Source organism: Archocentrus centrarchus, unplaced genomic scaffold, assembly GCF_007364275.1.
Source record: "Archocentrus centrarchus isolate MPI-CPG fArcCen1 unplaced genomic scaffold, fArcCen1 scaffold_41_ctg1, whole genome shotgun sequence".
NCBI lineage: Eukaryota > Metazoa > Chordata > Actinopteri > Cichliformes > Cichlidae > Archocentrus > Archocentrus centrarchus.
Window position 1 is genome coordinate 911,759 of NW_022060267.1, and position 27,652 is coordinate 939,410.

General features: G+C 47.3%; 2 protein-coding genes across 2 annotated transcripts in view; both read left to right on the forward strand.

Annotated features, from left to right (window-relative positions):
• LOC115776948 (NLR family CARD domain-containing protein 3-like) overlaps nucleotides 1–27,652 on the forward strand; it is a 507,515-nt gene that overhangs the window by 167,593 nt on the left and 312,270 nt on the right. The gene's annotated exons all lie outside the window — the stretch shown is intronic.
• Nucleotides 7,995–20,947, forward strand: LOC115776960 (uncharacterized). Its single transcript, XM_030724769.1, has 7 exons — nucleotides 7,995–8,048; nucleotides 8,510–8,809; nucleotides 12,276–12,323; nucleotides 16,629–16,961; nucleotides 17,038–17,148; nucleotides 17,792–18,112; nucleotides 20,819–20,947. The coding sequence occupies exons 1-7, from the start codon at nucleotides 8,012–8,014 to the stop codon at nucleotides 20,881–20,883; spliced, it is 1,215 nt and encodes a 404-aa protein (XP_030580629.1). The 5' UTR covers nucleotides 7,995–8,011; the 3' UTR covers nucleotides 20,884–20,947.

Sequence of the window (27,652 nt, forward strand, 5' to 3'; positions counted from 1 at the left end):
ATTCTCACATTAAACAGTGGTTAAAGGGTCTGTTTTTATGACAGTCTGGTGGAGTCTGAAAACACAAGCTCAGACCCTTTAGCTACTGTTTAATGGCAGAATGACCCTTTAATGCCCTTAGAAGTCCCTTTGTATTGAGAGCTAAGGGGAGAGATTGTGCTGTCATTTGTCATAAAACAGGCTCAGAGCTACTGCAGACAACACCACACTGACCTGGTCAGTGGACTCCATCAGATACACAGCACAGAGGTTAAGGGGCTGGAGAAGACACCTGGAGGTGGTCCGATGGGAGTAACCTGTCTTTCAGACACTGGGACAGGGACTCCTTCAATGATGGACTCAGCAGAGAGGAATGTGCTACAACTCTGTTGGACAGATCAGGAAGGTGGAGCTCTGATGGATGTGTTTCATCTCAGTCGCTTTCCCAAACAGGAGGACCTGGGGAGGGTGTGTGGGATCAGCAGATTCCTTCAGCCACTTTAAATATGCTGAGCTCCTCTCAGAGGTGAAGGCTTCGAGCTGGCAGTATTTTTTTCTGCAGGTTACGGTGTCCTCTCCTTTCTGTCAGGGACACCTCTGTGATGTCCTTCTCTGTTGCTGCATCAGTTCTTGGTTAAACTGCTGCAGGATGAGCCTGTTTGCTGTGCTTCAGTTGATGTGATGATGGCTGTGATATTTCTGCTTCACATACTGTGAACCAAAGCAGCCTTAAACCATGTAAAACCATATTTGTGTCATGAGTTATAGAATAAACTGCTGTGAGTCTGCAGACTGGTCAGCATCCACCTGAATGAATACAAACAGCACCACCTAATGGCAAAACCAGTCAACAGCACAGTAAACGTGGTGGTTTACTGACAGCATTAATCACTAATGAAGTGATGATGATGATTTTAGATGTTGGTCCTTTCAGTCAGCAGTGGCTAGAGGAGGCATCCATCCATCCATCCATTAATCCATCCATCCATCCATCCATCCATCCATCCATCCATCCATCCATCCATCCATCCATCCATTTTTTTCCCCTTATTCTGGCCAGCCAGTGGGGGTAACAGCCTAAACAGGGAAGTCCAGGCTTCCCTCTCCCCAGTCATATCCACCAGCTCATCTCGGGGACCCGAAGGTCGAGGTATAATCTCTCCAGCATGTCCTGGGTCTGCCCCGGGGCCTCCTCCTGGTTGGACATGCCCGGAACACCTCACCCAGGAGGCATCCTAATCAGATGCCTGAACCACCTCAACTGGCTCCTTTTGTGGGGAGGAGCAGCAGCTGTACTTTGAGCCCCTCCCGAATGGCTGCACTCCTCACCCTATCCCTGAAGGAGGGGCCAGCCACTCATCAGAGGAAGCTGCTGCTTGTACTCACAATCTCATTCTTTCAGTCACTACCCAAAGCTCATGACCATAGGTGAGGGTTGGAACGTAGATTGACCGGTAAACTGACAGCTTCAGTTTCATGCTCAGCTCTCTCTTCAGCACCACAGACCAGTGCAGCATCCACATCACTGCAGAAGCAGCCCTGATCCATCTGGTGATCTCCCGCTCCCTTCTCCTGTGACTCCTGAATAAGAGCCTGAGATACTCAAACTCCTCCACCTGGGGCAGGAACTCGTCCCTGAGCCGGAGTTGGCACTCTACCCTTTTCTCACTGAGGACCATGGCCTCAGACTTAAGGCCCTTTCACACCGGACGCGTAAATTCTGTGCGAATGTTTCGTGCATTAAAAATATTTTTCGGACTCTCCTGTTCTTAATGCAGCCGTTCACACCGACTGCGTCATTTCACAGGACGAATTTGCGGCATTTATTTTTTCGGATCAAGTTCGATTTTTCTGACTTTCGCAAGCGAACAAACAGGACTGACCAATCAGAGTGCTGCATTTAGCAGCATGCGAGGTCATAGCTCAAAACACGAACCGATGTACTGAATATACAGTGATGTGGGAACAATAAAATCATAATATTTTACCTCAGACACACAGCTACACGCTGCTCCGGGTCAGTCGGCTCTCTGATATTATCCTCTGCCTCCTCACATGTGATCCCAACTCTGCCAACAAGAGCTCAAACTGTCCCACTGACATCCAGAAATTTGAGTGAAACCATGAAACTCTCCCTGCTGCTGCTTTCTTATGAGTTGGATGAACCCAGAAACTCTGTTTCTTCCTTCTCTTGTTTAGAAACATCAGGACCATTACGTCATCACTTGATGTCGACTGCATTTTTTTCCACCGTGCGTTATATAGGGAGGATTTAGTCGCAAAAGCGCAACGCGTCCGGTGTGTATATAGGTTACACGACAGGTTCGCATCCGAAAGATTCGGAATTTCGTGTCGTTTTTACGCAACGCATCCGGTGTGAAACGGCCTCTAGAGGTGCTAATTCTCATACCAGCCTGATAACTGATAAAGAAATACCTGTCTGTTTAATTATTTATTTATTCGCATATTTGTTTATCGTGATTTCGGTGTTTGTGTGCCTATGTTGCCTGTAAAAGCTGCTACTGGGATTCTAATTTTCCGGATTGAACCCTTCTAAAGGATTAGTAAAGTTTCATCTAATCTAATCTGAGAAAAGTAGTTGGTGCAGAAGACCCTGCTCAGCTGGTGTTAGCTCAGAGCTAAAGGCTACTCCCAGCAGTGACACCAGCCCTTCTGCTTGTGATGGTCCAGTTGCTGGACAACAAGCTGGACTTTAGGAGGCTGCAGTGATCCAGCCAGTGGGGAATGACTGTTGTGTCTTTACGTTCACTGAGTCATGGCTTCAGAACAACACTGCAGACTCATCCATCCAGAGACAACCTGACATGTGGACAGAGACGTGTCTACATGTCAGGTAGTGCCAATAATGTAGTGCCAATAACACATATCTTTAATAAGTCAGCAGCTGCACTAACTTTGTTAAACACACTGCTGTGGGTGAAGCCTCTCTGTGGCATCACTGCACCATCATGTTTAAAGAAATCTTCACAAAGTGAGTGCAGGAGGTGGTGAGGAAGTCTGAGACCGCAGAAGGAGGACGGAGGTCTTCCTGCTGTCTCTGATGAGCTGCTGTTTCCGTGGAGAACGTTTCACACCTTTACTCTTTGGTTTGCACCGACACACAAAAGAGGACGTGAAGATTTTTACCTTGGCAACATTTTTTAAAAGGAACGCACATCATGATACAGAAAATTGTGATACGTTGGATATGTGGAGACATGAAGATCTTTATTAAAAGCCTGTGTGTGTTTATACTCCACTCTGTATTTAATCATTAGTTATTATTAATCTCTGGCTCTCTTCCACAGCATGTCTTTTCTCAGCCCCCCTCACAGCAGATGACCCCCCTCCCTGAGCCTGGTCCTGCTGGAGGTTTCTTCCTGTTAAAGGGAGTTTTTCCTTCCCTCTGTCACCAAGTGCTGCTCATAGGGGGTCGTCTCATTGTTGGGTTTTCTCTGTATTATTGTAGGGTCTTTACCCTCCTCCTGCCGCTCTGCAGCACTGTGTCCTGATTCATTGTTACTGTTTGTGATGCAGAAGTAATGATGATGACTGTGGTCTCTCACTCATCTCTGCACTGTTTTTATTAACTGCTGATTAGTTCAGTTCATATAAGTGGTTACATGAATATTGCTCTGTGATCACTTACATGAAACTGAGCTCTGGAAGGTTACCTGGGTCACCTGTGGAGCTGCTTCAGACATGACTACAGTAAGCAGTGACATTAAGCTGCCAGTAGGTGGCAGCACATCATCAGTACCATGAGCAGAGTCAACAACCAGCAGCAGAAGTCAGTCTGTGACTCCTAATGAATGCATCAGGATCAGTTCACGTCTCTTCTTATTTATTCCAGCAGTACAGAAGAACCACTGAAATTAATCCAGTAGAGGAAGAACATTGATGGGAGGATGAACAAATTCAGTGGTGCTGTAAAATCTGCAGATAGTGTTTGAAAGGACCGAAAAACTTCCTCCAGTCCCAGGAATCGAATTCAGCAAACCCATGAACACACGGAGCACTGTGAATGCCGACAGCCTCTGTAGGATACATTTTAGGGGTCTCTATGTTCCTTTTTGACTGCAAATTAAATCCCAATTAAAACCATAGTTACCAACAAATCACAGGGTTGAGCAGGTTCTGATGCAGGCTGTTTATTAGACATCTTAGTGGCACACAAATAGTTAAAAAGACACAGACAGTAACATAGTGAAGACTGAGTTACACACACAGAGTAACAGAAAAGAAGAAAGAACCTGTTGATCATGCCCCGGCTTCCTCATCACTGCCTCCGACCGAGGAGAGCCCGTGCAGGGATTAAGTATGAGTCTAAATAAAATCAAACTGTCCAAATGATCCATGGCGATGAGCAAGCTCTGTTGCAAAAAAGTTACTGGTACTTAGAAATATACAAACACAAAAAAACAGAGGACAAAAAGCAAAAAGTAAAATCCAGCCCTCCTGGAGGTTGTGCCTTAGTAGTTGCTGGGAAAACAGACAACACGGACAAAGACAGTCGCTACATCTTCTCTCCTCCCTTCCCTCTCCTAACCGTGGTATTTATACTCTTTCCCTTTCTTTGTCTACGATTTGTGCTGAGTCTGCACTTTGCAAACTTTCATTAGAAACTGCCATTAATTCTACTGTCATTATCTGAAAGGGCACAAACATCCCGGAGTATTTTCAATACATCAACAAGACAATAAGAAAAATTCATCACATTAATTGTCAGCCATAACCTCCTTGAGGCCATCCTAAGGCACTCTTGGAGAAGGATTTACAACCCCTCACACATATGCTTGACCAGATATGAGGGAGAAGGACCAGATATGAGGACGAAAATGAGGCCCATTTTGCCCCCGGACCTGTTGCATGGACAGATTTATACTTTTTTGATTTGCATTTCCAAAGTTTTCGGCCGTGCTACACAAGCAAGTTAGCCTTTGGCTAGGTCCACTGGACAGATTTATCCCTATAACCAGTATAATCAGAATCAGAATCAGAATACTTTATTGATCCCAAAGGGAAATTACTACTGTTACAGCTGCAACCGTTTCATTTAAACGAGTAAACCTAAAACACAATAACATACACTAAAGGCATAAAAGTATAAAGACTAAAGAGATATTTTGACTATATACACATCTAAATCTATACACATATGAAAATTGTGAGTGGAAAAATTTTTAAATAGGTGTCATTATATATATATGCACAGTCCTTTTTTGTACAACGTATAAGTGTATGTACAATGTACAACGTATAAGTGTATGTACAATGTATATGGATATTTAAACAATTTTATGTACAACTGAATACTGATAAATGAATGACACTGATGAACCACAATGTCACCTATTAAGGGAGGAGTTATAGAGTCTGATGGCCACAGGTAGAAATGACCTCCTGTGGCGCTCTGTGGTGCATTTTGGTGGGATGAGTCTTGCACTGAATGTGCTCCTGTGTCCCATCACTGTGTTGTAGAGTGGGTGGGAGCCATTGTTCATAATGGCCTGCAGCTTAGACAGCATCCTCCTCTCCGACACTGCCATAAGCGAATCCAGCTCCACTCCCACCACATCACTGGCTTTGTGGATCAGTTTATTGAGTCTGTTGGCGTCTGCCGCCCTCAGTCTGCTGCCCCAGCATGCAACAGCATAGAGGATGGCACTCGCCACCACAGACTCATAGAAGATCCTGAGCATAGTCCGGCAGATGTTGAAGGACCTCAGGCGTCTCAGAAAATAGAGGCGACTTTGGCCCTTCCTGTATAGGGCATCAGTGTTCTTAGCCCAGTCCAGTTTGTTGTCAATGTGTACTCCCAGATATTTGTAGTCCTCAACGGTGTCCACACTGACCCCTCCGATGGACATAGGGGCCACCGGTGCCTCAAGTCCACCACCAGTTCCTTTGTCTTTGTCACGTTGAGCTCTAGATGGTTCCGCTTGCACCATGTGACAAAGTCCTTCACTGTCCTCCTGTACTCATCCTCGTCACCCCTGCTGATACATCCAACTATTGCAGAGTCATCAGAAAACTTTTGAAGATGGCAGGTCTCTGAGCAGTAGCTGAAGTCTGTGGTGTAGAGGGTGAAGAGGAAGGGAGAGAGGACAGTCCCTTGTGGGGCTCCAGTGTTGCTAACTACTCTGTCAGACACACAGTGCTGCAGCCGTACATACTGTGGTCTGCCAGTCAGGTAGTCAACAATCCAGGACACAAGGGGGACATCTACCTGCATCGCTGTCAACTTATCACCCAGAAGAGCAGGCTGAATGGTGTTGAATGCACTTGAGAAGTCAAAGAACATGACCCTCACAGTGCTGGCCGGCTTATCCAGGTGAGCGTAGACTCAGTTTAGCAGGTAGATAATGGCGTCCTCAACTCCCAGGCGGGGCTGGTAGGCGAACTGGAGGGGGTCCAGAAATGACTGGACAATGGGCCGGAGCTGATCCAGGACGAGCCTCTCCATGGTCTTCATTATGTGGGAAGTGCCACTGGCCTGTAATCCTTGACGTCACTGGGTCGCGTCATCTTCGGGACCGGAACGATGCAAGATGTCTTCCACATCACAGGGACCCTCTGAAGATCCAGGCTCATATTGAAGACATGGTGCAGTACTCCACAAAGCTGGGTGGCACAGGCTTTAAGCACCCTGGGGGAGACCCCGTCAGGGCCTGCAGCCTTGTTTTTGTGGAGTCTCTTAAGTTGTCTTCTCACCTGGTCAGCAGTGAGACTAACTGTAGAGGTGGCGGGTGGGGGAGGGGTGGAGACGTCAAGAGGGCCATCACAGGAAGGAAGCAGGCTATTGTGAAGTGTGGGGGTGGGTGGGGGTGGAGTGGACTTCTGGAGACCGGCAGCAGAGCTGTCTGGACGAGGGATGACAGAGCCTGCAGTGTCAAACCTGTTAAAGAACAGATTTAAAAAATGGGCAAACAGGATGACTGGTGTCCTGTACACGAACCCAAAATCGGGCAGTTTTATGAGTTGAGACCCCTTAGCATGAATTTAATGAGCAACAGGTTCATCACGGGGCTAGGGCAGAAGATGAGTATGCTCTGAGGATGGTCTGAGAGGGCCTGCTGGGCCACAGCAGACTATTAGGGAGGGGTAGCAGAGCTGCTGGTGCCCTGAACACAAATAAGAGCAACTCAAACAGGCCTCAAATTTTCCTGCTACACAATATGCATTTATTACATTGTGGAAAGCAGTTTAGCTGCAAATAAACAGAAGTAGGAATAATAACTTTAAATGTCAGTATGGTTGATAAAAATAAATCCTAACACCTCCATCAGTGTGAGCAGCATTATTTTAACTTTATACAAGAACAGCAGGACGTCTGAAGGGAACCTGTTCAACCAGGTTCTCTCTGTTCCTCTGAGCCAATCAGAGAGTTCCCCCTGCAGTGAGCTCACACTGACAGCTGCAGCCAAACAGCAGACTGCCACAGATCCCTGCTGAGGAAACAGGAGGCCGATCAGCTTCCTCACAGGTTCACACCTGCATGAAGCAGCCTCATCCTGAAAGTTAAACCTCCCAATCACTGCAGCTGTCAGCTCATCACTTCCTGTTCTCATTCTCTGCTGTGATTGGCTGAATTTCAGGCCTTAACTCAGTGCAAGCTGGAAACAGAGACTGAGACAGTGTGAGGATTTGTGGAGGCCGCAGTGCTGTAATGAATCCTGTAGTGGAACAAGTTGCTCTCACACTCTTCAGCCTGCAGCTGCTTTCTGTCCATCATCAATGGAGAGGAGATCCAGCCTGCTGAGGCTCCGTCTGAATCATTGGAGCTACAGTGGGTGATTGTCAGGACTGAAGGTGGAGCTTTGTGTGTGTCAGGGTGAGGCCGCAGCACCGCCTCCAGCTGTAACGCTCAGGTGTGAAACTATGAGGAAACCAAAGCTCCTCCTCTTTCCTCAGAAGTGCGTGTGGCCGGCCGGACTTCATTCCACAGATGAGCTTTAACAAAGTGTGAAGCTGAACTCTGAGCTGTGACAGTCTTAGCAGTGTGAGAGTGTCAGTAGATGATGAGCTGAACATGAAGATGTTGGTGGTGTTTGTGATCCTCCTGCACGGTAAGATCACCTTCCTCTCTCTGCTCTCATCAGCAGCTTTCCTTTGATCAAGGAGGAGATTTCATCAAACACTGGATTCTGATTCACACTAACAACCCAAAGCAGCTCACTCTGAAATCACTGCATTCTTCTCCAGAGAGCTCATGATCCACTCAGCTGCTGTGTGTGTGTGTGTGTGTGTGTGTGTGTGTGTGTGTGTGTGTGTGTGTGTGTGTGTGTGTGTGTGTGTGTGTGTGTGTGTGTGTGTGTGTGTGTGTCCTGTCCTCTTTGGATGGATCACAGACTCCATTAACCCTGTGACAGTTTCATTATGAGTCGTGAGCAGAATCGATCTGCTGTAAACCTGCTGAGGTTAGGCTGAGTTAGATTTTGATTGGCTGACAGTGAAACTGGTCTCTCCGGTCTCTGCTGATGTTGTGCTTTGTAATCCAGCCTTTGTTTTTCTGTTTATATCCTCACAGTTTCCCAGCATGCCCTGGCTGTGGTGGTGGAGGTGAATGAGGGTGAAAATTACATTCTGCTGCCCTGTCTATACTCCGATTATGTACCTGATGACCCCACGGTGATGTGGACTCGCAATGATCTCGATCCCAAAGATGTGCACCTGCGAGGAGAAGGAGGAGATGATCTCAGAGGGCAAAACCAGCGTTACAGCGGGCGCACATCAATGAGTCCTGATGCTCTGGATGCTGGAGACTTCAGCCTCACTCTAACAACACCAGAACTAAATGACAGTGGCAGCTACACCTGCTCCATCCGTAATCATTTTCTTTCCAAGATGGCGCCACGGTAGGCAGCCTGTTACTGCAGCTCCCAGGTTACTTCCCTTTCTTGTGTGTTTTTCTTGTGTTTTTAGTTTTTCTTTCAGACTCTTAGTTTCGTAGTTATATTAGATATCAAACCCGCCATGGACACGATTAGAGTAGTGGCATTCCTTATACTCTTTTTGGGACTTTTCACCACTTCATCTGGAGAACCGGTGAGCCACTCTATTGTTTACAGCCGGGATCAGCTGTTAGCCCTGTGCAACAGGAGCGTACTCCCGGAGGAGTGACCCGAGATTCCGAAGGAATTACGGCGTCGGAGGAGGGGATGCAGAGCTGGAGCGAAGTACCGGGAGAGGAGGAGACGGTACAAACCGAGCATTCCATCTATTCTCATGGGTAACGTAAGATCTTTACCCAACAAGATGGAAGAGCTGACGGCGCTAACCAGACTGCAGTGGGAGTACCAGCAGAGCAGCCTCCTGCTGTTCACGGAGACTTGGCTCACGGATCACACACCGGACTCCGTCGTAACATTGGAGGGCTTTCAGCTGGTGAGAGCGGACCGGAGCATGAGGGAGAGTGGTAAGAGGAGAGGTGGGGGACTGGCGATGTACGTTAATGAGAGATGGTGTAACCCAGGACACATCACTGTGAAGGAGCAGCGCTGTACCAAAGACATTGAACTGTTAGCGGTTAGCGTTCGGCCATACCACCTGGCCCGGGAGTTTTCACATGTTATTGTGTTAACTGTTTACATCCCGCCGTCGGCCGACGCTACAGCAGCCTGTGAGGACATCCACACCACCGTCTCTCAGTTACAGACGGCACATCCGCAGTCCCTGATTATCATCTCTGGGGACTTCAACCATGCCTCACCTTCTTCCACTCTCCCTAACTTCACCCAATATGTCGACTGCCACACAAGGGACAATAAAACTCTAGACCTGCTGTTTGCTAACACAAAGGAGGCTTACAGCTCATCACCTCTACCCCCGCTTGGCCACTCAGACCACAACCTGGTCATTCTTCACCCCACCTACACCCCCATTGTGAAGAAGAAACCCCCCACCAAGAAGATAATAAGACTGTGGTCTGAGGACTGCAGTGAGGCACTGAGAGACTGTTTTGAATCTACAGACTGGCAGGAACTCTGCAGGCCTCACGGTGAGGACATTGACGCCCTCACCCACTGCATCACAGACTACATGAACTTCTGTGTGGAGAACACTGTGCCAACCAAGAAGGTACGGTGCTTCTCCAACAATAAACCGTGGGTGACCCCAGAGCTGAAGGCCCTGCTGAACGAGAAGAAGAGGGCCTTCAGATCTGGAGACAAGGAGGAACTGAGGAGAGTGCAAAAGGATGTAAAATACAAGATCCGGAGAGGCAAAGAGAGCTTCAGGAGGAAGATGGAGGAACAGCTCCAACATAACAAAGTCCGAGAAGTCTGGAGAAACATGAAAAAAATCTCTGGCCACTTCGAGGACAATGGAGGAGCCACAGTGTCTGCTGACCGGGGGTGGGCTAACGACCTAAACCTGTTTTTCAATAGATTTGACTCTGGGTCGTTGACCACCTCCCCCACCCCTCAGCTCCCATCTGCCCCCCTCCGTATGCTGACCCCCCTCTCTCCTGGTGTAGTGCTATCATTGCCTGCACTCTCCTCACCCTCACCTACAGCGGAGCCAGCCCCATCACCCACCCCAACCCAGCCTCACATCCACCTCACAGCTGATCAGGTGAGAAGTCAGCTCAGAAAGACGAAGATCAGGAAGGCAGCGGGTCCAGATGGAATCAGCTCCAGACTGCTCAGGGATTGTGCAGACCAGCTCTGTCAGGTGGTCCTGCATATCTTCAACCTGAGCCTGAATCTGGAGAGGGTTCCTGAACTGTGGAAGACTTCCTGCATAGTTCCAGTGCCAAAGATCGCACAGCCCAGGGAGTCCAACCACTACAGACCTGTGGCCCTGACTTCTCACCTGATGAAGACCATGGAGAGGCTCATCCTTTATCACCTCCGCCCACTGGTGAGCTCAGCGCTGGACCCCCTGCAGTTCGCCTACCAGCCCGGCATTGGGGTGGACGATGCCATCATCTACCTGCTGCACAGATCCCTCTCTCACCTAGAGCAGGCAGGAAACACTGTGAGGGTCATGTTCTTTGACTTCTCCAGTGCTTTCAACACCATCCAGCCTGCACTACTGAGAGGGAAGATGGAGGGAGCCGGAGTAGACAGTCAGCTGACGGCATGGACCATCGACTACCTCACCAACAGACCACAGTATGTGAGGTGCCATGACTGTATGTCTGATGTGGTAGTCTGCAGCACGGGGGCGCCACAGGGCACGGTCCTCTCACCCTTTCTGTTCAGTCTGTACACCTCAGACTTCAGGTACAACTCGGACCACTGCCACCTACAGAAGTTCTCAGATGATACGGCCATCATTGGATGTGTATCAGATGGGAACGACCAGGAATACAGGGGTGTCATCAGTGACTTTGTCGGCTGGTGTGAGAACAACGCACTCCAAATCAACGCCAGCAAGACGAAGGAGATGATCATAGACTTCAGGAGGAAGCCACCCCCTACAGCACTGGTGAACATCCAGGGAAAGGACATTGAGACAGTGGTCTCCTACAAATACCTGGGTGTTCATCTCAATAACAAGTTGGACTGGACTACAAACACAGATGTCCTGTATAAGAAGGGCCAGAGTCGACTACACCTGCTGAGGAGACTGAGGTCCTTTGGTGTCTGCAGGACTCTGTTAAAGACCTTTTATGACACAGTGGTAGCATCTGCCCTTTTCTACGCAGTGGCCTGCTGGGGGGGTGGATGCACCGAAAGGGACAGGAGCAGGATCGACAAACTGGTGCGGAGGTCTAGCTCTGTGTTGGGATGTCCTCTGGAGTCTGTGATGGTGGTGGGTGAGAGGAGGATGTTAGCAAAGCTGACATCCATCATGAACCCCCCCATCACCCTCTGCATGAGACCGTGGGTGAGCTGAGCAGCTCCTTCAGTCAGAGACTGAAACATCCTCGCTGCAGGAAGGAGCGCTTTCGCAGGTCATTCATCCCAACAGCAGTTAGACTGTATAACACATCATAATGTCTTGAGTCACTTGGACACTTTACCTCCTCTGCCATCACTTTATCCTTACAGTCCAGATACATTTTATTTATTACACTCACCCATATAATGCATACCGTGTATGCTGTGTACCTTACCGGCTACAAATGTATATAATATTTTGATATCTGTATATAGTGTTTTGATGTGTGTGTATATGTGTGTATATGTACATGTGTGTATTGACTATATATTTTCTGTATATAGTGCTTATATATATGTGTATAGTGTTTCTCTATTTTATTCTATTCTATTTTTAGTTTTCTGTACTGAGCTGCTGTAATGCGCAAATTTCCCCGTCGTGGGATCATTAAAGTTTTATCTTATCTTATCAAATAAATGAACTGAGAGTGACAGATATACAGCTGCAGGTCAAAGGTCAGCAGTACAGTCTAACACCTCCTGTAAAAAGCTGATATAGTTCTTGAGAGGCTGAGCAGTTGCAGCAGACGTGAATCAGAGAAAATGTTGGTCCAGTTAGTCTTGGTGTCCCGATAGTCTCTGGATGGGAACGGTTGTAAAGCATGGGCCAGTTACTGGGATCTGTCCATGTCAGTGTGACAATAACCCACACAGTGTAGACTTAAAGCAGGTCAAACATGCTACAGAAACACTGATGACATTTGTTAGGTGCTGTGAATTTTACTGTTGACTTTTATCAGAACAAAATAGTTTCCAAACACTGGTGAATAAATATAACTGGACCCAGCATGAATGTTACAATAATCAGTATTAACACCAATATTAACACTCTAGCAGAAATCTTTCAAAACAGAAATCTTTCTTTACCAAAGCAAAACAGACAGTCCACAGGTCTAACAAAGTTGGTATTCCCAGGCCAGTGAGAGATATCATCTCTCCAGCATGTCCTGGGTCCTCCCAGTAGGATATGCCCAGAATACCTCACCCAAGAGGCATCCTAGTCAGAAGCCTGAACCACTTCAACTGGTTCCTTTGATGTGGAGGAGCAGCGGCTTTACTCTGAGCCCCTCCCAAATGGCTACTCTCCTAACCCTATCACTAAGACAGAGGCCAGCCACCCTTTGGAGGAAGCTTATTTTGGTCACTATCCAAAGCTGATGACAATAGGTGAGGGTAGGGATGTAGACAGACCAGTGTTTTCACCAGGACAGACCAGTGCAGCTTCCACATCAGAATCAGAATCAGAATCAGAATCAGAAGGTTTTTATTGCCATATGGGTGAACAGGTTCACAGCATTAGAAAATTGCTGCGTTACTTCTTGCTTACATAAAAAACAATAAGTATAAAAACTATAAGACAATATACAAGTATACAAATTACAAATATACAGAGATATTAGAACTATAACTACAACACAATATTACAAAATTACAAAATATACAGTGCAGAGAATAATTAAAAGATAGAAGAATGTAAACTATATTCCACTAATATGTACATCAGTGCAATCAAACAGGTGCATAGACATAGGGTCATCAGCGTTTGTGGAGGGTGGTGGTACCAGTCTTAGGGTAATTGTTCATGAGTCCAACAGCAGAGGGGAAGAAACTGTTCTTATGGCGGGAGGTTCTGGTCCGTATGGACCGTAGCCTCCTGCCTGAGGGGAGAGGGTCAAAAAGTCTGTGCCCAGGGTGAGAGTGGTCGGCTGTGATCCGACCTGCACGCCCCAGTGTCCTGGAGGTGTACAGGTCCTGGAGAGATGGGAGGTTACAGCCAATCACTTTCTCAGCAGAGTGCACAACGCGCTGTAGTCTTTGTTTGTCCCTAGTGGTGGCTCCAGTGTACCACACAGTGATGGAGGAGGTAAGGATGGACTCAATGATGGCAGTATAGAACTGCACCATGGTCCTTGCTGGCAAGTTGAATTTCTTCAATTGCCGCAGGAAGTACATCCTCTGCTGGGCCTTTTTGATGACAGAGGTGATGGTGGGCTCCCACTTGAGGTCCTGGGTGATGGTAGTTCCCAGGAAGCGAAATGAGTCCACTGTGGTGATGAGGGTGCCAGTCAGGATGATGGAGGGTAGAGGGGCTGTGTGCTTCCTAAAGTCCACTATAATCTCCACTGTCTTCTGGGCGTTCAGTACCAGGTTATTGTGGCTGCACCAGGACACCAGACGTTTGACCTCCATCCTGTAGGCCGACTCATCCCCGTCTGAGATGAGTCCGATGAGAGTCATGTCGTCTGCAAACTTAATAAGCTTGACAGACTGGTGGTCAGAGGTGCAGCAGTTGGTATACAGGGAGAAGAGCAGAGGAGAGAGGACACAGCCCTGAGGAGTGCCGGTGCTGATGGTCCGGGAGTCCGAGACATTCTTCCCCAGCCTCACGTGCTGCTTCCTGTTCATCAGGAAGTCAATGATCCACCTGCAGATGGGATCAGGCACGTTCATCTGGGACAGCTTGTCTTGGAGGAGATCAGGGATGATGGTGTTGAAGGCAGAGCTGAAGTCCACAAACAGGATCCTGGCGTAGGTTCCCTGGGAGTCCAGATGCTGTAGGATGAAGTGCAGAGCCAGGTTGATGGCGTCGTCCACAGACCTGTTGGCTCTGTAGGCAAACTGCAGGGGGTCCAGAAGGGGGGCTGTGAGGGACTTGAGGTGGGACAGCACCAGACGCTCAAATGACTTCATGACCACAGAAGTCAGTGCCACAGGTCTGTAGTCATTAAGTCCAGTGATCCTTGGCTTCTTGGGGACAGGAACAATGGTAGCGGTTTTAAATCACTGCAGATGCAGCCCTAATCCATCTGTTGATCTCACGTTCCCTTCTCCTGTCACTCCTGAACAAGACCCCGAGATACCTGAACTCCTCCACCTGAGGAGTGAGCACTCCTCTCTTTTCCATCTGAGGACCATGGCCTAAGACTTAGAGGTGCTGATTCTCGTACCAGCCACTTCACACTCCAACTGTTGCACTGTGGGCTGGAGGCCACCATTTGATGAAGCCAACAGGATCACATCATCCGCAAAAAGCAGAGATGATGAAGAAGCCTTCCACCACATGGCTACGCCTAGAAATTCTGTCCATAAAAATTATGAATGAAATTAGTGACAAAGGGCAGCCCTGATGAAGTCCAACACCCACAGGAAACGAATCCGACTTATTTCCGGCAATATGGACCAAGCTCTCACCGCGGTTGTACAGGGACTGAATGGCCCGCAACAACGGGCCAGACACCCCATACTCCCCATACTCCCACAGAACCTCCCGCAGGACATCCTGGGGGATGCGATTAAACACCTTCTCCAAGTCCACAAAACACATTTAAACTGGTTGGGCAAACTCCCACGCACACTCAAATATCCTTGAGAGGATAAAGAGCTGGTCCAGCGTTCCACGACCAGGACAAAAACCGCATTGTTCCTTCTCATTCTGAGGTTCAATTTACAGACAGACCCTCCTATCCAGCACCCTGGCATAGACCTTACCAGGCAGGCTGGCCAATGTGATCCCCCCGATAGTTGGAGCACACCCTCCGGTCTCCCTTCTTAAAGATGGGGACCACCACCCCAGTCTGCCCCAGATCTTCATGCAACATTGCAGAGGCTTGTCAACCAAGACAGCCCTACAACATCCAGAGCCTTCAGGAACTGAGGGCAAATCTCATCCACTCCAGGGGCTCTGCCACCAAGGAGTTGTTTAACCACCTCAGTGACCTCACCTTCAGTGATGGGCGAGTTGTCCCACTCATCCCCAGACTCTGCTGCCACTACAGAAGGCGTGTCAGGTGAGTCAGACCCATTACCATATCTAATGATGCAGGGTAGCAAACACCTTGTCTACTGGTAAAAGCTCCAGCATACAGGTAGTAAGCCAAGGGGATAAAAGAATACCCACCCCAGCTCACCGCCTCTCACCAAGGGCAAATCCAGACTGGAACAGAGTCCAGCCCCTCTCCAGGATGCTGGTTCCAAAACCCAGGCCGTCCACTGACGTGAGCATGGCTACATCTAGCCGGCATCTCTCCACCTTACCCACCAGAGAGGTGACATCCCATGTCCCAGTAGCCAGCCTTGATAGCTGGGGATTGGTCCACCAGAGTCTCTGCCCTTGGCCACAACCCGACCCCTACGACGCCTCCTCCATGTGGTGGACCTACAATGGGCGGGCCCATGTCCCCTCTTTGAGCTGCACTGGTTTGAGCTGATGCCTGGCCATTAGATAATATCCCTTGAGCTCTGTCCACAGGCCTGGTTCCAGGGTGTCGCCCCAGTAACCTTATCCCAGGGAGGGTGAACTTTTCTTTTACTGTGTTTTCCATAGGAGTTGTTGGAATCGCTCTTTTTCTGGCTCCTCACCCAGGACCAATTTGCCATGGAAGACCCTACCAGGTGGCAAAGCCATCGGACAGCATAGCTCCTGCGATCAGTGGGACACACAAACCCCTCCACCAGGATAAGTTGGTGATTCAAGGAGGAGAATTTTTTAAAAAAGTAGATAAATTAAAAAAGGCAAAAAAATTACGTTGTAAGACATTTTTCAGAAATGTGTCAGAAACAGTGTTTTATGCTGACCAGACTGTAGCTCATAAATATTAACTGTGACCACGGTTAGTATATACAGCAGCATTTCATAAAGTCCAAGTTTCTTATAAATTAAAAAAAAAATAATTTAAAAAAGGCAGAGTAGTGTTATATATTATCACTGGTGGCACGAGGGTATGATAGGAGATTTGATATTGTAGTTTATTGTCCTCTCAGACCAGCAGGTGGAGGTGAAGGTGGAGGAAAGGTCAGAGTCTGTCATCCTGCCCTGCAAAACAAGTCCTGACCTGCCCAAGGACACCAGAGTGGAGTGGACTCGCTCTGAACCAGAACTCGTGATAGTCCATGAGTTTTCAAATGTAAGTGAACCCCTTAAGAAACAGGATGAACGTTACTGTGGCCGCACAATGATGAATGAAGACCTGCTGAGAACCGGAGACCTCAGTCTGACCCTGAAGTACCCGACACAGAGAGACACAGGAGGATACATCTGCACCATCTACAGGGGCAAAGACATCCTGAGACAGAAAGTTGTGCTCCAGGTCAAAGGTCAGTGCCATAGCTAAGGTCAGAGGTCAGTGCTCTAGATGTAGGGCAAAAGTCATATTTTTGCATTTCTCCACAGAACCATTTCCGTTCTGGATCAAAGCTCTCCTGGTTCTCCTGGTTCTTTTGGTCATTGTCGTTGCCATTTCTGGAGGATTTTTATTTTATTTCCGGCAGCACTTCATGTCAGGTGAGTCTCTCCTACTACACTACCCATAATGCCGATGGTTAGCAGGTGTCCTCTGGGGTCTGTCGCTCACACAAACTTGTTCCAGAAGCTGAAAGAGTTCAGAGCTCAAACAGCTGATACAGAGAGCTGAAGAGAAACTTCCTCCTTCAGACTCTGATCAGTGAAACAGCTCCACAATATGACTTTACTAAACAGTGTGTGTGCTTCACTGCATCCATCTCACATACAGCTGTTCTTCTTCTGTGGTGGTAAACAGCAGGCTGCCATGGAAACATGTGCTGACAGGAAGTGTTGCAGCAGCTTCAGTAAATGTTCCTCCTTGAGTTGTGCTCAGTCATGTGGTGGAGAGCTTCAGATGTTCAGAGCAGACACATGAGATCTTCACGGTTCCTGTGCTGATGTGTGTGAGACGTGGCCGACTGTGGAGGCTCAGTGTGTCTGTTCTTCTGCTCTTCATCCAACACGTCTGCAGCTCTTTACAGATGCTGTGACTAGTTACCAAAGAACGAGTGAGGAACACATCAGGAACAAACTGACACACAATCTGAGACTAGGAGGAGGGGACAGGGATGTCATGTGACCATCAGGGACGGCATGTGCCCATCAGAGCTGCTGCTCATGTTGTGTTTTTTTGTCGTCTCAGTTTACAAGGTGGAGGTGGATTCAGTGGTGGAGTCTCTCCAGCTGCCCTGCAAAACCACAGCTTTCTTGCTGAAAGATGCTAAAGTGGAGTGGAAGGACAGTGAAAACAGGAAGGTCCACGTGTATCAGAGTGGCTCTGACCAGCCTGGAGAACAGGACGACTTTTACAGAAGACAAACAGAGATGAAGAGAAACCTGCTGAAAACTGGAGACCTCAGTCTGACCTTGAAACAGCCCAAAGCCAGTGACACCTACACCTGCACCGCCTACAACAAAGACGGAAACATCCTGATGAAGAAACAAGTGGTGCTGAAAGTCAAAGGTCAGTGCTGTAGTTAGGGGTCAGAGGTCAGATTCATTGTGATGGTCTAAGCCCTTGAATAGTACAGTGTGAGCCTGTCTAATGTTCTCACAGCAAGCCCTGAAAACAGAGGGTGAGATGGTTTCTTCTACAGTCATTCATATCTGAGTCGCAATAACTGAAACATGTTTCACAACTCAGAAAATCTCCACATACTGAAGCTGTGGTAGGTTTGTGGTGTCCCTGCTCCCTCCAAAATATCTCACTGTGACCAGAGTGTTGCTTTCACTGACTTCTGTGGCCCTGAAAAACAGACTGGAGCATTTTGATGGTTGATTTTCTGTCATTCATGCTGACCCAGGAATGGCTCCGTTTACATGGCAGCAAAAGACCCACAGCACAGTAATTGGCCTTCAAAGTGAGCGTGCTTGCTGTCCTGCTGCAGGGTAGAAACTAAGCAGGAAAAAGCTGGAACACTTCCATTTATTTGGCAGCAAACTATGGCTACGTTCACAGTGCAGCCTGAAGTGACCCAAATCCAATTTTTTTTGCCCTTATGCGACCTGTATCTGATCTCTTCATGACAGTCTGAGCAACACAGATCCGATTTTACAAATGTGACCCAGGCCACTTGGATATGTCCTAAATCTGATACATATCTGATCTTTTCAAACGTGACCTGTGTCTGTAGGGCCAGGTCGCATTCATCCTGATCCATGTTTACTTCTGCAAACACTGAGCATGCTCCCTACATGTGATGTTATTGCATCCTCTACTGTGCATGTGAGACACTTTTAGGCTGTTTGCAGTTCACACATGCAGAAAAAAATCTGAATTGAGTACTTAAGCCTGCAGTGTGAACGTAGCCTATCAAAATCAAACATTCACCAGAACAGTACCCAGGAAGTGGAGACAGTGTATGTGGGCTGGCTGTTATATAGCACCTTCCTACTCGAGCACTCAAAGCACTTTAAACAACACTTCTCATTTATGGAAGCTTTTTTCTGCCACTGAAAAAGTTTTTTTTGCTATTCAGAACTTTTGTTGAATTAAGTTGAAATTTTGAGCTAACTCTGCAAATCACAACGCTCCGTGAAAAAGGTCGTTTCCTTGTTAGCTGGAATCAGATGACGCCAACGCCTGCACACTCAAAACCACGTCACGACAGCATCAATTAGTTAGCAGTGTATGGCAAATGTTTACAAACTGTTTTCACGTTTTTGACCTTTGACCTTCTAACGAATAAGAGCTGTATTAAAGAAATCAGTGTTTTCATGTTGAACTGTTGATGCCTTCTGCTTCCAGGTAACAAGGAAATGACGTACTTTCATGGACCTTCCTGATTGGCAGAGCTAACTCAAAATTTCAAGAAAATAAGTCAAACTTTTCAGAAAATGACCAAAAAAAAATTTGAGTTATGGATGGAAATTTTTTTGTTTTCACTGGTGGAAACAAGCTTCCATATTTAATCACCCATTCTACATCTAACTCCTTTCTATCTAACATTCACACATAAACGCATCAGAGACCAACTCTGGGTTCAGTACCTTGCCCAAGGATACTTTGGCATGCAGAGTGGAGCAGCCTGGAATCAAACCACCAGCCTTCTGATTAGCAGATAACCTGCTCATCCTCCTGAGTCACTGTGTTTGCATGTGGAGAAAAGTTTGGTTTGACCTTTTTAAATTAGTCATACAGAGTGAGATGGGTGTTAGTCAGAGGGTGGACTCTAGAAAGAAGCTGTTTTTGTTCCTTATTCTAAGACAAGATAAAACTTTAATGATCCCACGACGGGGAAATTTGTGCATTACAGCAGCTCAGTGCAGAGAAGGATGAATTAAAAAAAATGAAATAAAATAGAACAGAAATACACTATATACATAAAATATATATCAATACACATATCAATATATACATATAAACACATATACATCAGAACACTTTATACAGATATCAAAAACACTACATACATATGTAGCTGGTAAAGTATACACAGTATGCATTATATGGCTGAGGGTGTTATAAATAAAATGTATATGTACTATATACATAAAGTGATGGAAGTGGAGGTAAAGTGTCAGGTGACTCATGACATCATGATGTGTTATACAGTCTAACTGCTGCTGGGATCAATGACCTGTGAAAGCGCTCCTTCCTGCAGTGAGGATGTTTCAGTCTCTGAGTGAAGGAGCTGCTCAGCTCACACAGGCTCTCATGCAGAGGGTGATGGGGGGGGTCCATGATGGATGTCAGCTTTGCTTACATCCTCCTCTCTGTGGATCTTCACACACTGAATGGACAGAAATAACTGAGGACACATAATCAGGAAGTTTCTCTGTGGCTTCAGTTTATGATGGTTGGTGCTCTGGATAAAGTGCAGAGAATCTACCAGATCTAAATGGACCGTTTCACATGTCGGTGCAGCTGATGATGCTGGGTAAAGGTGCAGGGAGGCAGTGACTGAGCTAACCGTGCAGGAGAAGCATCAAAAATTAGCAAAGCTTCAACTCCAGACATCTGATATTAACACTGAGCTCTTTAAAAAACAGCTCTGCTGCTGATGGGATGACACCAAAGACACCACTGTCTCTGATCAGTGGAGCAGTGGGACATATTTCAGACTGGAAACAGTTCATCATGTTTTCACTGCAAATATTAGAGAGAGTGTGCTCAGTGCTGCTGTTGGCACAGCTCATAACGTGCTTTGTTGTCCTTTCTGTTGAGAAGGTGGAGGTGGATTCAGGGGTGGAGTCTGTCCTGCTGCCCTGCAAAGCCAGCATCCACCTGCCTAAACATGCTAAAGTGGAGTGGAAGGACAAATATGGGAACGTCCACGTGTATAAGGACGGTTCTGACCAGCCTGAGGAACAGGAGCAGGATTAAAGAGACCGAACCAAGATGAACAAAGACCTGCTGAAGACTGGAGACCTCAGTCTGACCCTGAAATGGCCCACAGAGAGAGACTCAAACACCTACACCTGCACCGTCTACAGCACGGAGCGAAACGTCCTGATGAAGAAGGAAGTGGAGCTCAAAGTCAGAGGTCAGTGCTGTAGATAAAGGTCAGAGGTTTGAATCTGGTTTTCTGCTTCCAGTGATTTCAGTAGTTGATCAGTAGCAACAATGAGCTGAAGGTAAAAGTTGTTTCCCACATTTCAGTTTGCAGACAGAGTGAACTGACTGATGATGCAATTTTAAAATGCTGCCTTAAAAAAGGCTAGAAAAACATCAAAAATATCCCTCTTCTCTGTTTTTGAGATAAGTAATGACCTGAAATGTTTGCTACAGTGCTGTGAAAAAGAATTGCCATAAATATTGGAACCATGAAATCTGCAGTCCGCAGCAATGATCCATGCAGCAAGTCCACCTCCGAGTGGCTACAAACAAACACAGCAGGATAACAGTGAAGGTTTAGGAGTGGCTCAGTCTGGACTTTAATGCAGTTCTTGCTGCCAAGGGTGGCTCAACCAGGTATTAGGCTGAGGGGGCAGTTTTTTTTTTCACACCGGGCCAAAGCCTTAAACTATGAAGAGAGTTCAGCATAACCAGGATATCTTTGTTACCTGGATTCTCTGACCCTAACACTGGCTGGTCAACTCTGGTTTCCACTGCAGGGTCCCATGAAAGGGGCGGGGCTGGCAGCATCTGACCAATCAAAAAGAGACGTTTCATGGGTCATGTGACTCTTCTCCCACTGAAAATGATCCCTGTGAGTACCGCCTACTCCAGAGACATTATTAAATGTTATAAAGTAAAAATCTATAAAGAACATAAACCATAAAGCAGTAAAATGCAACACTGTTATAAAAAAGATGGCAGACGAATGCTGCAGAAAATCATTAATGATTCAGAGCACAGAGCAGTAAAATAAAGATTATAATCCCAGTTAGTTTGAGCTCTGAGTCCCTCACAGTGCTGTTGGTTATTTCTAAGCTGACGGCTGCACATCTGAACCTTTAACCTGGATCCACTGAAAAAATCAGTGGAAATCACTTCAGTTTGTCGCAGATCAAAGTCAGAATAATGTGACTGAACACAAAGAAGCTGCTAAGTTAATCAGGCACTCACCGGGGTGTGTGTTGGGGTGTGTGTGGTGCTTTCTAGTCTGTGATGGTGCGTAGTCCCTGCCCCAGTCCCCTGGAGTCAGACTGTTGTAGTTGCTGTTCCAGTCTGCGGCCATAGCGATGTTTCACCGCTCTGTGGACGTTGTATGATGCAGCCTTGTAGTCCTCCATGTTCCCAGAGGGGGGGCCGGAGTTGTAGGCAGCGGTGTGGGACCTCAGAGCGTCACGGACAGATTTATCCACCCACAGCTTTTGGTTGGGAAAAGTCCTGATGGTCTTCCTTAGCGAAGTATCATCAACAATTTTAAATAAATGCAAATGAAGAAAAGCAGACATGTATACATGAAGACCTCAATGACCTCAAGTTTCCATATTTAGAGAAAATTATCTTGTTGCATTTGGACCTCAAACTCTGAAACATGGCAGAGGCTTCCTTCCTGGACCTGGTTCTGTTGGAGGTTTCTTTATTTAAAAATGGAGTTACTTCATCCCGTTGTTCCCAGCTGCTGCTCACAGGGGACCATGTGTTGGGGTTTTCTCTCTAATGTCTTCACTTTACAGTGTGAAGCACTTTGAGCCAACTCGTGCTGTATGTAAGTGAATCAAACCGATTTGAGATTTCTGCATCTATTACTTTCTGCTCAGATCTGCTTCTGTGCTCCAGCTTTCTCTGCATCTGTGAAACTGTGAAAACCTTCAGCTGATTCCTGTAGAGCTCATGTTGGGAATGTTGTTTGTTTCCCTCAGACTGTCAGGTGGAGGTGAGGGAAGCTGAGGCATCTGTAACGCTGCCCTTCCAAACCACACCTGAACTCCCTGAAGAGGCTACGGTGAAGTGGGAACGGTATAAACCTGAATACATGATGGTTCACATGTATCAGAGAGGCTCTGAACAGCCTGGTAAACAGAGCCCGGATTACAGCAACCGAATCAAGGTGGAGGAAGACCTGCTGAGAACTGGAGACCTCAGTCTGACCCTGAAGCAGCCCACAGAGAGAGACAGTGGAGAATACAGCTGTGTGCTCATCAGCCAGAAGGTCTGGAGGAAGAAAACTGTGCTGCTCACAGTCAAAGGTTTGTTTCTGTTCATCTGTCATATATGCAGTTATGCTAGTATAATGAACAGTCAGAAACTTCTGTCCTCTTGTATACTGAGAGGATGGAAGCTTCTCTGCTGCTTCCTGGTGATGCCCACCATGAGCTCCTTGGTCCTGAGATCAGGTTCTTCTCTTTACAGCAGTCGAGAAGGTGGCTGATTTCAGACATGTGCATTCTCATCAAACCCACTCCTGCTGTGCTGTTAGCCAACTTTACCATAATGTTAGTCTGAGGTGTAACCTGCTCTGGAGTAAGGTTCACAGCATGAGTTACCGTGGTCACATACCCCTGTAAGGAGTATAGCATCTTCATAGTACAGTTAACCCTGAAGGTACCAGAGTTCAGCACACCCAGGATATCTTTCTGTTACCTGGATTCTCTGACCCAACACTGGCAATCGGGAACAGTGATGACAAACAGCTAGTTAAGTCAGGGTTTCCTCTGTAGGGTCACATGACCAGGGTGGCGTTGGAAACATCTGAAAAAAGAGGCGTTTCATGTGTCATGTGACTCTTATTCCAATGAAAATGATCCCTATGAGTGCCGCCTACTCCAGAGGCGTTGTTAAATGGTTATAAAGTAAAAATCTATAAAGAACATAAAACATAAAGGCTACAGGGTGTACTCTGCCTCCCACCCTATGACAGCTGGGATAGGCTCCAGCCGTTATGACAGCACCAATCAGGAGCATGTAAAGTTACAAAACAAGACTAATGGACCAAAGACAGACCCCTGAGGAACCACTGACTGAATTTTGACTTGTGCAGATCAAAAACTGAGCATGAAACCTTTGAATCAGAATGATCAGCAGCAGTGAAATCAAGAAGAACAGTGAATCACTGTTGATCTTCATTTCACTGATGACTTCAGTAAGAGTCATTTCTGTGCTGTGAGTAAAGAGGTGCAAGACATTAAGTGATATCTTCTTTCAGATATTTAGGGGTTACAAGTGAGGATGTGGATGCTGAGCTTGTGGCAGGGATTTGACCTGAATGTGAGGCAGTGGTAGATTAATGACACTGAGTAACCCTATTTTTTATTTCACTTCATCCAGTCAAAGAAAACATGCTCAGTGCGGCCGTCTGTGCAGCTCATGTGATTGTTCTCTCAGTCGCACAGGTGGAGGTGGACTCAGGGGTGGAGTCTGTCCGGCTACCCTGCAAAGCCGCAGTAGACCTGCCTGAAGATGCTAAAGTGGAGTGGAAGGACAAATATGGGAACGTCCACGTCTATCAGGATGGCTCTGACCAGCATGAGGAACAGGAGCAGGATTACAGAGACCGAACCAAGATGAACAAAGACCTGCTGAAGACTGGAGACCTCAGTCTGACCCTGAAATGGCCCACAGACAGAGACGCAAACACCTACACCTGCACCGTCTACAGCAGGGAGGGAAACGTCCTGATGAAGAAGGAAGTGGAGCTCAAAGTCAGAGGTTTGAATCTGGTTTTCTGTTCTTGACAGTTCAGCAGTTGCGGTCAGCTGTAATAATGAGCTCAAGTTAAAAGTGGTTTCCCACATTTCAAAAATGATGATAGAAAAACCTCTAAAAATATCTAAAACTACTCCATGTTTATTCTTTTCTGAGATGATGACAGCAGGAACCTGAAATCTTTGCATAAAGTGCTGTGATGAAGTATTTACCTCTTCCTCATTTCTTCTTCCTTTCCTTTGTTTATGTTTGTCAAATTTTAATATTAGACAAAGAAAACCCAGGTAAATACAAATGCAATAAGGAGAGCTCATTAAGAGAAATTGAACAAGATATATTGATAATACGAATAGATGTTTGGCAATTAGACTCTGATGGCTCATCGAAGCTGAAGGGAATCCCGGTACAGATAGGAATTAGAGCAGGACCCAAAGTTTCACTAGCCCAACTCTGGCCTTATTACTTCAGTTAAGGTTCATCAATTAACAATAAGAAAAAAAAGTTTGAGTACAAATATAAGCCAATGACACACACCTATTATTGCAGGAACGTCTTACAGACAAAGACCTGTATAACCTCAAATTCCTGAAACTCAGACAAACTGAACTTTTTCCAAACTGACAAACTCTCAGAAACATGCTGCTGATCATTATTTTTTTTTTTTTTTTTTTTTTTCTTTAAAGCCTGTCATGTCTGGTAGATCTTGCAAGCAGAACTGTGATCTGAATGCGTTGTTGTGCCAAACATATTTGCTATTTCAAGATGAGCTCTATAGGTTCTCAATAGGCTCTTCTTGTTGATGTTTTAACCCTTTATTTTATTTATCTGAGTTATTTTTCCACATACTATGTAACAGCCAGAGCTGACAGGCTGAAGAAGAGGAAAATAAAGAGAAGAAAAAGGGAGAGAGAAAGGGAGCAAAAAAAAAAAGGGGAAAGAGCACAAGTCTATTAATCAGATAGTTCATCACTTTAACATATAAAAAAATACTATCAATACTTGCAAAAATAAATTTGTGTGTGAAAAACAAAACTAACAAAGCATGTTACGCACACCAACAATTTTGTTGAGTTGTGATTGAGTGGGCGTTTGTGTCTGTGTCATGTTTGTGTCTGTGTCATGGAACGTACTTACCAATGAGGGCAAAACGCTGCAGCTCCACCCATCAGAAGCCAGAGGCAGGTATGGAAAGCCCCCGGAACCCCAGGCCACCAGCCGCCCACCAAGAGCCAGGAAGACCCCCGGCCACTCAGTCCAAAGACAACCGCACACCTACCCCAGCAGACGGGAGAGGGTGGTCTCAGACGGAGCCCCCCCAGTCGAGGAGCGAGGGCTCCAGGGAACCCAAGGCGATGAGAAGCCACCCCCCCCCCAGCGGCCAGCCCCCTGCACTGGCCGGCGGCAGGGCCCCCGGGCCCACGGCACCCAAGGACCGCCCGACCCTCCACAGAGCCCCCCCCCACGCCGAAGAAGCCAACGCAGCCCCGCACCGCACCCCCCAGGGGGGCAGGCCAGCACCCACGCCAGAACATCCAGCCCCACCCAGGAACCCCGAGGCACCCCCATCCCAGGGGGGTAGGGGGGAGGAGGCAACCAGCAAGGAGCGGCCAGGAGGCAAGGCACAAGGCCCAGAACCAGTTCCAGCCATACATACAAACACACCCACACACCCGTGTACACATTTATACACAGATACTCATACATGCCCATACATACTTACCCACACACAGATATGCCATACATACACATTCACTCACCCACCCATACTCACGGAGACAGTGACAAATACACAAAGACACACATTCATCCATAGCTACCCACCCTCTGAAGGCGGGGCAAGTGGAAACCACCCCAGGGCCAACAGCGACCCCAGGACGCCACCAGCCCGGTCCCCAAGGAACCACCCGACCCCTACCCCGGGCGAGACGCAAGAAATCGGGGTGTAAGATGACCCATCCACCCCTCCTCCTCCCCAACTTGTAGGTCTATGTGTTAATGTTAACACATTGTATATGACCAGGATAAATCCTGGAAGAAGAGAGCCAGCTGTCCGCTGGCTCAATAGGCACCCCGACCTCCCACACCCCAGCACAGGGCAGGGGGAGGTGAGCCCGGGGCCGCGGTGACAGCATCCCGGAGCACTGCAGCACCCGAGGTTGGCGCCCTCGCCCCCACTGCAGAGGGCGGCCCGCTCCCCCTAGATGCCCATTCACTCAACAATAGACACAAACAGGCGACAGGACATACTGGCCTGGGCATGGAAATGCAGTGCCCAGTCCCCCCCAACCACCCCACCGCGGCCCCATCCCCCACCCCACCCCCCTGCAATGCTGATCATTATTTTTAGTGGCATTACCTCAACCTCCAGTAACACTGTGAGGAACCCTGCCATCATTCTGAGCAGCACACACATTAAACTAACATGCAGAGCTGCGTCTTTTCGTCTGTGCATTAAAATCAGAAACAGACAAAAATCCCTGAATAATCAGGCCCCATCTTATCTCAAAGACCTCGTAGTACCGTATCACCCCAACAGAGCACTTCACTCTCAGACTGCTGGCTTACTTGTGGTTCCTAGGATACTTAAGAGTAGAATGGGAGGCAGAGCCTTCAGCTTTCAGGCCCCTCTTCTGTGGAACCAGCTCCCAGCTTGGATTCAGGAGACAGACACCCTCTCTGGATCAGGTGATACTGAACCCTTCCTTAGTTATGCTGATATAGGCCTAGGCTGCTGGGGGGGGGGGCCCCCATGATGCATGTTATCACTTTACAGAGTGAAGCACTTTGAGGTAACTCGTGCTGTATGAATCAAACTGATTTGATGAGATTTCTGCATCTATTACTTCTGTGCTCCAGCTGCATATGTGAAACTGTGAAAACCTTCTGCTGATTCCTGTAGAGGTCATGCTGGGAATGTTGTTTGTTTCCCTCAGACTGTCAGGTGGAGGTGGAGGAGGGGGAGGCAAC

Excerpts from the sequence above, each read along its gene's own strand:
- LOC115776960 (XM_030724769.1), top strand. The coding sequence starts at position 8,012 with ATGAAGATGTTGGTGGTGTTTGTGATCCTCCTGCACG. Across the intron at positions 8,049-8,509 it reads GTTTGTGATCCTCCTGCACG|TTTCCCAGCATGCCCTGGCT; the intron begins GTAAGATCACCT and ends ATATCCTCACAG. Across the intron at positions 17,149-17,791 it reads CCGGCAGCACTTCATGTCAG|TTTACAAGGTGGAGGTGGAT; the intron begins GTGAGTCTCTCC and ends TTGTCGTCTCAG.